A 13,393-nucleotide genomic window follows, 5' to 3' on the forward strand; every position below is an offset into this window, starting at 1 on the left:
AAAAACTATACACAAAATAATAATAATAATAATAATAATAATAATAATAATAATAATAATAATAATAATAATAATAATAATAATAAACCTACTAGTTCAATCCAGGTCCAATCTTATAATCATTGTTAATTTGTTAAGCAGAAATTAACCACACAAGTGATTTAACATGTGATCATTAACACAGAAAAAAGGTTTATTTCACACTAGAGTAAACACAATCCTCGGCTAAGTCCGGTTTTCTTTTTTCAGCTTTTGCTTTCATCTTGTTGAACTGTACATCTGTGTAAATCACAGTTTTTGCTTCAGATTCCTGAATCTGAAATGAAATTTAAAAAACAAACAAACAAACAAACAATTAAACAAACAAGTTATATGAAAATGATATATCAACAATGTCCAATGTTAAAAGTGCTATACGAATATAATTTATTTGCTTTTTTTAATTGTTTGATTGAATTAAAGAAGACATTGACATAAAGTGTACAATAGTATAAAATAGATACTATATTTTTTTACCTGCTTCATTCCTGAAGAATCTTCACTAGAAGTCTTCACTATTAATAAAGAAATATGCTTATTTAGTCATTTTATGTATTTATTTATTTATGTATGTATTTATTATCTGATGACAAAAACACTTACTTTTATCACCTTTTCTTCTCCTCAGTATGAAATAAGTGAGACAGAAAATCTGAAGTGCGCACAAACCCAAAGCCGATCCCAAACCGATCACTGTCCGATGTAGAGATCTGATCATTTCTGATTCTGTTATTTCACCACATTATATTTAGATTAGTACAAAACACTGACATCTCACCTGTGTTGTGTTGTGTGTTAGAGTTAGTGTTGTTTCCATGCGGTGTTGGTTCACGCACCACTGAAATATCACACAGAGCTGCTTTAGATGTTTCTGATGCAATAGTAACATGATCACCTATAAACATTGATCAGGATTCACTTAGTAAAAGTCTGTAACTCAGTGTTGTTGAAGAAAACACAGTTAACATTTCACTACTTCACTATTATTTATCTTCCAGGTTGAACATGTTAACAGTCACCAGGAAAATATCACTACATTAAACCAGGAGCTTAAACATTCAGAATCAACTCAGAATCCTACCTTTAATTTGTAAATAAGTTCCATCTCCAAACACAATGCTTGGTGTAATCATTGCACAGTAGTACATGGCGTCGTCAGACTGAGTGGTGTTTAAAATTGTCATATTGGAGCAGTTTGAAGATCTTTCTAGTCGGAAACGAGACTCTTGGAATCCATTGTAAAATGTTTCTCCAGCACTTGCAAAGAACTTAAAGATAATCCGTGGTTTTTTTCTTGTTGCTTGCTTAAACCAAGCCATCATTTTGAGTTTTTCAGAAACACAACACTGTAGAGTCGCTGAATCTCCGATGTTCACGCTGACGTTTTCATCAGGCTGATAAACTGGTGGATCTGTGGGGGTTTGTGCAGTAACCCAGTGTCTACCAGGATGGACTGTATCTAGAAAAAATAACAACAATAGGTTAATAATGTAATTGTGATATAATTAAACATACTGGATTATTAAACATAACTTTAAACAAATAAAAATGTAAAGTAAAAACAAATCAAACAAATAAAAAAAAACTTTTCTGGTAATTAAGATGAAAATAAATGAAGTTTGGACAAATTACTTACACATAGTGCTGAAGATCAAAAGTAATGTCCAGAAACCAATCATTTTGAATTTCTACAGTGTTTGTATCTCATTTATCGACAGAATATAAAGCTCCTCAATGCCTGGATTGAATTTAATTTTATAATACAGACGACCAGGTCTAAACACGCCCCAGAAAACGTGATTGAAATGTGATTGGTTGTTAAAAAAAGACATGACAAACAGTTACGTGAGAATATTCTGATCTACCTGTAACACCACAATTTATTGGTGTTTTGCACCACAACAAAAATAGCATGTTAGAATGGAAAATGTGGTTTACTCGTATGCTCACATGCGCCTACACGAACAGCTCACTGTTTATTTAATTGCTATTTTTAATTTGATGTGAATAGAATTTTCCCTGCAGCGTATCTATCATGTGGGCCAATGGGAGATTTAAATTTCAGCATTTTAATATGTGTATTGTTTTATTATTGATGGCATGAATGCAGCATTCAAATTACAGCATTTACAGCATTGTTTACAGAGAAAAATCACATTTATCTCATTTATACAACTGAGCAATTGAAGGTTAAGGGCCTTGCTCAGGGGCCCAGCAGTAGTAGGTTGGTGGTTCTGGGATTTAAACTCTTCTTTATTTTATTTAATCTCTGAAAAATTCTGCAAGCTGCTTTGGTGGACTCATTATCTTGCCATCTTTATCAATATCTCATTATCTCATTATCTTGACAAAACACCACATTATTAGCTTTGGACATTTCTATAACCTTTAACAGGCCAAATCATGAGACATCCTGGGAGTCTTCCACTCTCCATCTCCACCAAGATACATCAAGATGTCATCAATCATGTGGACCTTTTGTGGAGTGCATCATAAAGCATGTGTTTCAACCCGTGAGGTACAGGTTGTGTCATGCGTGCTGTCCCATGTATGTGTGTGTGTATGTGTGTGTGTGCTTAGTCGTCAGTCTCCAATCAGTACCCCAGCCCAGGCTTTCCTGACATTCCAGCTCTTCCACCACAGGATGACGTCAGTAATGGTGATCATATAAAGCCGAGACAAAAGCAAGTGTCAGGAGCTTCTATGCTCATTTAGCATGTTCTGTTCTACCATATTTTGTTTGTGATAATGTTACGCTGGTTCTGATCCTTACCTGCCTCATATTGATACTGTAAAGCCCTATTCGGATGGGATTAGTTTTACTTGGGGATGTGGGGGTAAAGAAATTATTACCAGAGCTTCTCAGTGATTTTAGTCCCGTCCGAATGTGCCATCTCGGTAATCATTACGGACAATAGCCCTATTCGGATGGGATTAGTTTTACGTGGGGACCTGGGGGTAAAGAAATTATTACCAGAGCTTCTCAGTGATTTTAGTCCCGTCCGAATGTGCCATCTCGGTAATCATTACGGACAATAGCCCTATTCGGATGGGATTAGTTTTACGTGGGGACGTGGGGGTAAAGTAATTATTGCCAGAGCTTCTTGGTGATTTTAGTCCCTTCCGAATGTGCCATCTCGGCAATCATTACGGACAATGTCAGTAAAGATTACTGCGACTTTTACCTTCTGTAAAAAGGTCGGAAAAATTACCTCAGGTAATATTAATCCCGTCCGAATAGACCCGCTGTAAATATGTACAGTAAGATTCCGTCATTTCCTGTTTAAAAGTAGTTTTTGGCGCGTTTGCAAGCATGGAGGCGCTTGAAGAAGCATTCAGTTGCGTTGTAGGTGGTGGGCCAACTCTGTGGCAAACCTCCAGTGTTTTCCGCATACCATTTAAAGCAAAAAGAACGTGATAACAGGAAGCAATGTCATACGCACATGACGACAAGGAGGTTACTGTGGTGCGTAAAGCGAGTTACCCCTCCCACTTCTGCTAGTTTTACTGAGATGTCTTGTCCCGTGCGAATTGGCCAATTAATATTACAGACGTCCTGAGGTAAAATTGCATTACTCCACATCCCCACGTAAAACTAATCCCGTCCGAATAGGGCTTAAGTATGTGACTGGTAGTATGGGTGTGACTGCCATTTTTGTTGTTTTTTTGTGGAAAGACAGGTAAGAGAAGTCAATTGTCTTTTTCTTTATTTTTTTTGTGTATAGCTTGGTAAGTTCCTAAAACCAGAGGGTTTCTGTTATTTTGTCCTTAGTCCACCCTGAAGTCTTCTCTGGTTCACTGTACTGTATATTCCACAATCAGTACATATCAACCTGACTTTGCTGCAGTGTTAATTGTGTCAGTGCTGTTATCTCCTGAACATCATATTCATATTCTGCCCATCTCCTACATATAACATATAACCCCGTGCTATTCCTCACGCTGGTGTCCCAACCCTAGACTGGGTCGTAACACATGTTTTTAAAGAATAACTGGGATGCATTCCTCAAACCCTACAGCATTACAATGTATTTATCAAGGTTTCCAAGTATTCAAGACTCTCTTGTCCACCCTCAGTAGTCTTGGAATTTATTGAGCAGCATGGGAATGGTTTGCTTCCTACCTGGATGGTCACTCATTTCTGGTAACATGCAGGGGAGTAATGTCTGCTCCAAGCAGACTCTCCACAGGTGTCCCCCAGGGCTCAGTACATGGTCCATTTCTTTTCTCCTTATGTACTCGCTCTCTTGGCAAAGTTATATCCTCACATTGCTTCTCTTACCACTGCTCTAAAGATGATACTCAACTTCTCTTCTCTTTCCCTACCTCAGATACCACAGCTTTTGCTCGGATCTCTACATGTCTGGCGAACATTTTGTCATCAATTATGACTCATTAGCTGAAAATCAATCCTAGCTGACTGAACTGCTGTTCTTCCCAGGTGATTCATCCCCAGATCTGGATCTTGCAATATCCCTGCACAACTCTCTGATCTTCCTTTTGGCCAATGTTTGCGACCTTGGCCTACGACCTTGGGAACTATCAACTCTCCTTTTGTCCCGTGTTGCTAATGTGTTGCTAATCTCGCTCATGCCGGTTTCTTCTCTAAAACATCATCTCTTACCTCAAAGCTCTTATCACCACTCGCACTTCACCTCGCACCCACAGATCTACCATCACTGCTTGTCTGGTCCCACAATCTCTCAGGTTAAGAGGTAGGTATACAGCAAGAGTCTTCTCTGTTCTGACACCGAGGATGAACTTCCCCTAGTCGAAAAGCTGAGTCACTGACTGTCTTCAAATGACTATTGATGGCCTTCCTCTTCCAGAAACACTTAAACGCACTTATTTTCAGTGTTTTACAAACTTTTGTATGTCGCTCTGGATAATGGCGGCTGCCAAACGCCATAAATTTGTATGTAAATGTAAATAGTGCCCATTGGTTGTAGTGAATGCCATCTTCCACTCGTCCCGCTAGTATGAGGTGGAAATCACTCTATAACCTGATCCAGTTTGTCCAGTGTACATTCTGGCCAGATTAGATTCAGTGTAGATTCTGTGGTAGACAAAGCCATTAAACTGGTAATTAATCTTAATTGTACCTACATGATCTTAATATTTAAGCAAATCTGTAATATTTACTCTCATGATTTAGGTAACTGAGGAAGTTTTTTATGTTCGTTCCCACAAGATGGTGATGCAGTTGAGCTGAATTACACTTCTTTACATTTCAACACATAAAATTAATCACAGCCAACAAACACTGTCTACATGTGGTGTCTGTGTGTCAAAACACCTACACACTTGTACTCGCAGCACACTTTTTATGCACATTGAACATTTTCAAGGCCAAGTAGTGAGGCATTATGACTAAAATTGTCCACATGGTTATAAATATTCATTTCAGAACTAATTTCAGCTGAACTGATTACAGACGGTTGTGTTCAACAGTCAGTTTTTGTACATTTACAAATGGAAAATGTGCAAAAATGATCTGATAATAATGAGTGAGAATAATGAAAGTGAACATGTGGTGTATGGACAAACGTTTCATTTCCTGTTCTTGAGGTTAACCATCTAACTATTCTAACAGCTTTGTGCACAATTATTGTAGATATATTTAGAAAGTTTTTGAGTAAACTATGAACAAAATTCAAGATATTAAAAACAATGAACTTCTGAAATCAGAAGATCTGAAAAATTCTTGTGACTTTTTTTTACTGTCACTTAAAGTCTGACAGTAAAGGCATCACTACAGACATGTGCTCACTTTTAACCAACTTTAGAGTCTCATTACCATGTTTTACACAAAAATGCAAAATAAAATAAAAAAACCTGCTTATTGATTTTTGCTTGTTATTAATCTTTTGCTTATTTTTGCTAAACTTAAGTGCTTATACGTAAACTTTAATAAACATCTCACTTATTCCTAGTTTTTATATCCCTACTATCCTGAAAACCTCCTAATTATTGTAATAAATATAGACGACTGGACTCAACCCAAGATTTTAATAAAAAAATAAAAACTATACAAATAAATAAATAAATAAATAAATAAATAATAATATTCATTATTATTATTAAAAAAAAACATAATTAAGCTTAATTAAGCAGAAATTAACCAGACAAGTGATTTAACATGTGATCATTAATACAGAAAAAAAGTTTATTTCACACTAGAGTAAACACAATCCTCCGCTAAGTCCGGTTTTCTTTTTTCAGCTTTTGCTTTCATCTTGTTGAACTGTACATCTGTATAAATCACAGTTTTTGCTTCAGATTCCTGAATCTGAAATGAAATTTAAAAAACAAACAAACAAAATGTTATTTTATTATGACTTAACTTCAAATAATAAAGTAAATAACTTTTATTATGAATTGTTTTATTCACGCAAAGCTTCTTTCCAAAAATGTCCAATGTTAAAAGTACTGTAGAAATTTAATTTGATTGTTTATTTAATTATTTGATTGAATTAAAGAAGACATTGACATACAGTGTGCAATAGTGTAAAATAGATACTATATTTTTTTTTTACCTGCTTCGTTCCTGAAGAATCTTCTACAGAAGTCTTCACTTTTAACATAGAAATATGCTTATTTAGTCATTTTAACAGAACTTCATTAATGTATTTATAATTTGATGACAAAAACACTTACTTTTATCACCTTTTCTTCTCCTCAGTATGAAATAAGTGAGACAGAAAATCAGAAGTGCGCACAAACCCAAAGCCGATCCCAAACCGATCACTGTCCGATGTAGAGATCTGATCATTTCTGATTCTGTTATTTCACCACATTATATTTGGATTAGTACAAAACACTGACATCTCACCTGTGTTGTGTTGTGTGTTGGTGTTAGTGTTGTTTCCATGCGGTGTTGGTTCACGCACCACTGAATTATCACACAGAGCTGTTTTAGATGTTTCTGATGCAATAGTCACATGAGCACCTACAGTATAAACATTGATGAGGATTTTCTTAGTAAAAATCTGTTTCAGCATTCTTAAAAATAAAAGCAAAATTCATTAAAAGAAATAAAATTTTAAATAGCATTTCATGTAAAATATCATAAATAGCATTACTCAGTCAGATTTAGTGGAAATCCTACCTTTGATACTTAAATAAGTTCCATCTCCAACCACACGTTTGGGTCTCGTCACTGCACAGTAGTACATGGCTTCATCTGACTGAGTGGTGTTTAAAATAGTCATGTTGAAGCAGTTTGACGATCTTTCTATGCAAAACCGAGACTTTTGGAATCCAGTGAAAAAGTGAAAAGTTTCTTCAGAAGTTTTTAAGGATCTAACTATAATCTGTGGTTTTTTTCTGTTTGCTTGCTTAAACCAGGCCACCTCATTGAATGTATTGTTTAACATACAGCACCGTAGAGTCGCCGAGTCTCCGATATTCACACTGAGCTCTTTATCAGGCTGATAAACTGGTGGCTTTGTGACAGATTGTGCAGCAACCCAGTGTCTACCAGGATGGACTGTATCTAGAATAACAAATATAATCAAGTGATAAATGTGTTTAAAAAAATCAAAAAGATTAAAAAATCTGTAATGAAAATTAATGATTTGATATATTACTTACACATAATGCTGAGGATCAGAACTAAACTCCAGAAACAAGTCATTTTTAAAAATATTCTCAGAATTCTCAGAATAGCATTTGTACCTGATTCATCAACAAAAATATGAGTCTGCTTGAAGCCTCGTTTGCATCTGAATATTTATAATACAGGCAGCCTGTTCTGAGCATGCCCAGGAAAATTACTGTGATTGGTTGTTCAGAAATGAATATGTTAACAAGCACATGGTATTCTGATCGACCTACACCGACGAAAGATGTGAAATGTCAGAATAGAAAATGTTGTTTGCTTTTACACTCTCGCTCGTGCCTTCACTAAGATCTCTAGTTAACCAAATTGTTTGTATAAAATCTTATCCCACTTCCAGATCTGTTTAAAGTGGAACATTTCTACCACCTGATACAGTCTGACCAGAACAAATGGCAGGAAGTGAACTTTGTGACCTGGTTTAATGATGTACAGTAATTAGGAGATTGCCGCATTGCTCTTCGGTCCTTTTTCTCCACTAACAAGAAGAACCTAGAAGATGCAGATTGTCAATTTAACCCCAAGCTAAAACTTTCCTTGATGTACTCGATGGAAACGGATCAGGTCTTGCTCAGAGACCCAGCAGTGCCAGCTTGGTGGACCTGGGATTCAAACTCATGGCCTTTCAATTAGTAGTCCAACACCACTAGGCTACTATTGTACATTCCACCAGATAGCCTTAGAGTCTACTGAAGTGGAGCCAGAACTTGGTTCTGATAGATTGGAATAAAAACTGGGCTTTTGTGGATAAGGTCAAACATGCATTTGATGCAGTTGATGCCCGAACCACCACCTGTGTTCTTATAATATAAACATGAACATAAAGAACAGCTGGTTCATAAATACCACTGCTACCTCACTCACTCATTTTCTACCGCTTATCCGAACTACCTCGGGTCACGGGGAGCCTGTGCCTATCTCAGGCCTCATCGGGCATCAAGGCAGGATACACCCTGGACGGAGTCCCAACCCATCGCAGGGCACACACACACACTCTCATTCACTCACGCAATCACACACTACGGATAATTTTCCAATCAACCTACCATGCATGTCTTTGGACCGGGGGAGGAAACCGGAGTACCGGAGGAAACCCCCGAGGCACGGGGAGAACATGCAAGCTCCACACACACAAGGTGGAGGCGGGAATCGAACCCCCAACCCTGGAGGTGTGAGGCGAACATGCTAACCACTAAGCCACCGTGCCCCCCACCTTGTGATACTTCCCTCAAAATTCAAGGTCACAGAGTCTGAATACCTGCCACTGCATTGTCAGCATTGCTACATCATTTAGGAGTTTATTGCATTATTATTAAAGATGTTTACATCCGTCTGAGTGCAGCTGTTGAAGATTCTAACAACCAGAGCCGATCGGCCCTATACGCTCACTATGCAAGTTGCGTAGGGCCCCGCAAATTACGCAAGGCCCCGCCTCCCCTGCCTCATTTTACATCGCATGTTAATCTTCACTGTGTAGATGACAATATGAAGTGGAGCTATCCATCTGGCCACGAAAAGAGAAAAAAGAAACTAAATGAGAGTGAAATGCGAGAACAGCAATCAGGTAAACTTGTGTTCTCTTTAAGTTTGATGTCAGCAAGAGCAAATAACAGTAAAGTTAAGTTGATGTGATTCTGTCTCTAGTCTCTATCTGACAAGCTAAATTAGCTGTGCAGTGCTGCCGGTGCATCTCTTGGCCTGTCCGTCACACAACGATTTATTGCGTGAACATTCGCGTGAATAAACGCCCGTGTTTATAAACGGCAGCTCGATGACCGCGCCACACGTGAACATGCGTTCATATGCGCATGCAATCGTGCACGAAATGACACGCGCGCTTTCCAGCAGCAACATCTGTGTTGGGATCAGTACAAAAAGTAGCGTGATAGCGCTCCTAAATGACAATGTTTATAGTCTCTCAATCAAAGTTACAACGTTAATGCAATATGGAAACCAGTGGATTTACATTGGAATGGGCATAATGGCAGGTCACTATGAATGCACATCCCTCAGTAAATAATAATCATCAGGGATCAAGTATTGCTCTCATGCATACTATAAAACACAGTGATACGGTATGGCAAGCTATTTATACTTTTATACATTCACATGATATGGATTTTTGATATCAGGAATTCAGTTTTCAATACTTAAAACATCATTTCTGATATCTGCTATTGCATATTCACTAGTTGAATATTGCAAGAGCCAAGTCATATTATAAATAGTATTTTATATTTGAAAATGGATAAAGAGGAATCTGAGGGAGGCAGTTTAAGTGGGGCCTAATGCAAAATCCAAAGCTGTGTTATATTTCTTATATATATATATATATATATATATATTATATATATATATATATATATATATATATATATATATATATATATATATATATATATATTCATTCATTCATTTTCTACCGCTTATCCGAACTACCTCGGGTCACAGGGAGCCATCAAGGCAGGATACACCCTGGACAGAGTGCCAACCCATCGCAGGGCGCACACACTCATTCACTTTCACAATCTGGAATGGAAGGAGACAGACCCGTACGCAGGATAGCTTCAAATGAAGGGGGTTTAATAAATAAAGAAGACATAGACAAAATCACGATAACTGAAACAATACAAATGACGACATTTAACAGGGACTAGACATGACGAGGGGTAAACGTAACTAATGATTCCGCACTGCCATCGGCAACGCGGCGCACTTAAATATAAAAGACAATGAAGACACAATAAGGAACAGGTGTGATGACAGGGAGGAGCAGACGAAGGCGGGGCAGACACGTGACGAGGAACGACAACTAATGCACATGGCCAAAAAGTCCGAGCTGAATCATGACAGAACCCCCCCCAAGGCGCGGCTCCCGAAGCGCCAAACCCTGTCAGAGTCCAGGAGGGGGGGGCGAGGCACATAGCGAAGGCAAATGGGGGAATGAGGAACACGGCGAAGGTAGATGGGGGAACGAGGAACACGGCGAAGGCCGATGAAGGGAGTAAGGCACACGGCGAGGCCGGTGGGGGGAGCAAGGCACACGGCGAGGCCGGTGGGGAGAGCAAGGCACACGGCGAGGTAGGTGGAGGGAGCAAGGCTCACGGCGGCACAGCCAGCGAGGGCCGAGCGACGTCCACAGCCGAGCAGAGGGGCCGAACGACATCCACAGCCGAGCAGAAGGGCCGAGCGACGTCCTCAGCCGAGCAGAAGGACCACGCGACTTCCATGGCCGAGCTGAAGGGCCGAGCGATATCCTCAGCTTAGCTGAAGGGCTGAATGACGTCACAGCCGAGCTGAAGGGCCGAGCGATATCCACAGCCGAGCTGAAGGGCCGAACACAACCCCGACACACCGCAGCCAGACTCACGTCCCGATGACCAGAATACCATGGGTGGGAGGGTGGGAAGTTCCATCGCCCTGGGCCTGCAGCACCCCCCGCGGAAGAAGTGAAGCGATGCCCTCCTCAGACAGAACTGGAACTGGAGTGACGTCCTTCACCGGAAAAAAGGCGGGGCGATGCCGCAGGGCACCAAAAAATAAAAAAAGGGGCAAAAACGGGTTGGTGACATCCTCCGCGAAGGAAGTGAGGTGACGACCGCCTCGGACGGAACCGAAAGTGGAGTGGCGTCCCTCACCGGAAAAAGGGCGGAGCGATGTCACCGAGAAAAGAAAAAAGGGCCTGAAGGACTGACGGAACAGTCCAGGGGAAGAAGAAAAAAAGCCGGTCCGAGCTGGAAGCTATCCTGCTGGGTCTGAGTTCTTTAGGCAGAATCATTCTGTCACAACCAAGATGGAAGGAGACAGACCCGTATGCAGGATAGCTTCAAATGAAGGGGGTTTAATACATGAGGAAGACAAAGACAAAATGACGATAACTAAAACAATACAACTGACGACAATTAACATTGACTAGACATGACAAAGGGGTAAACGTAACTAATGATTCCGCGTTACCGATGGCTCACTTAAATATAAAAGACAATGAAGACACAATGAGGAGCAGGTGTGGTGACAGGGAGGAGCAGACGAAGGCGGGGCAGACACGTGACGAGGAACGACAACAAATGCACATGTCCAAAAGTCCAAGCTGAATCATGACATTCACTCACACAATCACACACTATGGACAATTTTCCAGAGATGCCAATCAACCTACCATGCATGTCTTTGGACCGGGGGAGAAAACCGGAGTACCCGGAGGAAACCCCCGAGGCACGGGGAGAACATGCAAACTCCACACACACAAGGCGGAAGCGGGAATCGAACCCCCAACCCTGGAGGTGTGAGGCGAACGTGCTAACCACTAAGCCACCGTGCCCCCTATATATATGTATATAAAAAATATAACAAAATATTATATATATATATATAATATTTTGTTATATTTTATTATTTTCTGCTTATTTAAGATAATGTTAATACTCACTTTAAATTTAAATGCTAATATTCAACTCAAAATTCTATGTAAAATATTTCATTCAATAAAGATTTGTTTATACCTCATTCAATTCTGTATTGTTTTACTCTTTGATCGAGAGATGGAGCGAACTTTTTTTAAAAGGAGGGAGGTTTGTAGTGGGAGCAATGGGGTGTGAATGTGTAGCAAATGGTTAACATGGCTCACGGGTCAGGTAGGAGGGCCCTTTAGCAGAATTTTGCTTAGGGACACAGTGAGATCAGGATCGGCTCTGCTAACAACTGACCCCATCATTCATCAGTGAAATATAAACAGCTCAGAATTAGTGCTCAGTTGTCAATTGACATTGTCTCGGAGAAGCTTCACAGAATTATAGAAACAGACTAAAAATCTCCACAGAGGGCAAATTATAAATCAATGAAATAAAATCATTAGATACAGAATAAACCCTGTGGCTTTGGTAGTTTATCTACACTGCAAAAAATATCCTACTGCGAATAATATTTCTTATTAATCGATTTTGTAAACCAATCAAAGATGATTTAATTATAGACATTATAAAAAAACAACAACAACAACAACAACGTTCATTTTAATCTAATTGTCTAATGATAATTCACATCATAGTTCACAAAGTCATCAGCTTTTTCTTTTTCCAGCTTTGGGTTTCGGCTCGGAGAATTTCAAAGCTGCGTAATTCAGTGTTTCTTCTTCATAATTCTGGAGAAAAAAAACAACAACTATTAAATAGCGTTCAGCTCAACGTGATAAACTTACAGCATAGGAAACTAAACACTAAATACAACAACTGCAAAGTAGGGAAAACAGTGAAAATCCTATTAAAGTGTAGTAAAGATTATTTCTAGAACATTCTTATAGAGATGAATGGGGAAAAGGAATTTTAATAGAGTATAAACCTATTGTTTAGTTACTAAATCAAAGCTAAAGCATAAAAATATTGACCCACCTGCGCACGTACCTGCCTCGTTCTATTAGAGTTTTCTACAGAAATCTTCGCTATTAATACAGAAACACAATTATTAATCTTTTTCACAGTTAACTGTAGTTAAATAAACCTGGGTTGAGTATATTAAGGACATGAAGCACTTACATTTACAGTTTTCACATTTTCTTCTCCTCAGTATGAAATAAATGAGACAGAAAATCAGAATGGAGCACAAACCCAAAGCCGATCCCAAACCGATCGCTGTCTGATGTAGAGATCTGATCATTTCTGAATCTGTTAAGAAGATATAAAACTCAGGGACACACAACGATTCATGAATAAATAACGATATATAAACCAGAGTACCTGT

General features: G+C 39.0%; 2 protein-coding genes and 1 gene segment (V, D, J or C); all 3 read right to left on the minus strand.

The window, feature by feature from the left end:
• Positions 1 to 100: 100 nt before the first annotated feature.
• On the minus strand, positions 101 to 1,760 carry LOC132856174 (T-cell receptor alpha chain V region CTL-F3-like). The segment is given in 5 exon segments: positions 101 to 316; positions 517 to 554; positions 643 to 934; positions 1,121 to 1,498; positions 1,676 to 1,760. Coding segments are annotated over 3 exon segments (582 nt in total).
• Positions 1,761 to 6,195: 4,435 nt separating this feature from the next.
• The window catches only part of LOC132856188 (uncharacterized), a 25,116-nt gene continuing 17,918 nt past the window's right edge, over positions 6,196 to 13,393 (minus strand). Inside the window, exons 2-6 of the mRNA XM_060885661.1 lie at positions 7,148 to 7,534; positions 6,872 to 6,988; positions 6,697 to 6,786; positions 6,576 to 6,613; positions 6,196 to 6,328 (exon numbers count right to left, since the gene is read on the minus strand). Coding sequence (XP_060741644.1) covers positions 6,206 to 6,328; positions 6,576 to 6,613; positions 6,697 to 6,786; positions 6,872 to 6,988; positions 7,148 to 7,534 — 755 coding nt within the window. The 3' untranslated portion in view covers positions 6,196 to 6,205. The remainder of the gene's footprint in view (positions 6,329 to 6,575; positions 6,614 to 6,696; positions 6,787 to 6,871; positions 6,989 to 7,147; positions 7,535 to 13,393) is intronic.
• Positions 11,987 to 13,393, minus strand: part of LOC132855968 (uncharacterized) — a 2,939-nt gene continuing 1,532 nt past the window's right edge. Inside the window, exons 3-6 of the mRNA XM_060885287.1 lie at positions 13,390 to 13,393; positions 13,189 to 13,317; positions 13,045 to 13,094; positions 11,987 to 12,797 (exon numbers count right to left, since the gene is read on the minus strand). The exon at positions 13,390 to 13,393 is cut by the window's right edge and continues 71 nt beyond it. Coding sequence (XP_060741270.1) covers positions 12,717 to 12,797; positions 13,045 to 13,094; positions 13,189 to 13,317; positions 13,390 to 13,393 — 264 coding nt within the window. The 3' untranslated portion in view covers positions 11,987 to 12,716. The remainder of the gene's footprint in view (positions 12,798 to 13,044; positions 13,095 to 13,188; positions 13,318 to 13,389) is intronic.

The sequence above is a fragment of the Tachysurus vachellii genome, chromosome 13 (assembly GCF_030014155.1).
Source record: "Tachysurus vachellii isolate PV-2020 chromosome 13, HZAU_Pvac_v1, whole genome shotgun sequence".
In the NCBI taxonomy this organism is placed as follows: Eukaryota; Metazoa; Chordata; class Actinopteri; order Siluriformes; family Bagridae; genus Tachysurus; species Tachysurus vachellii.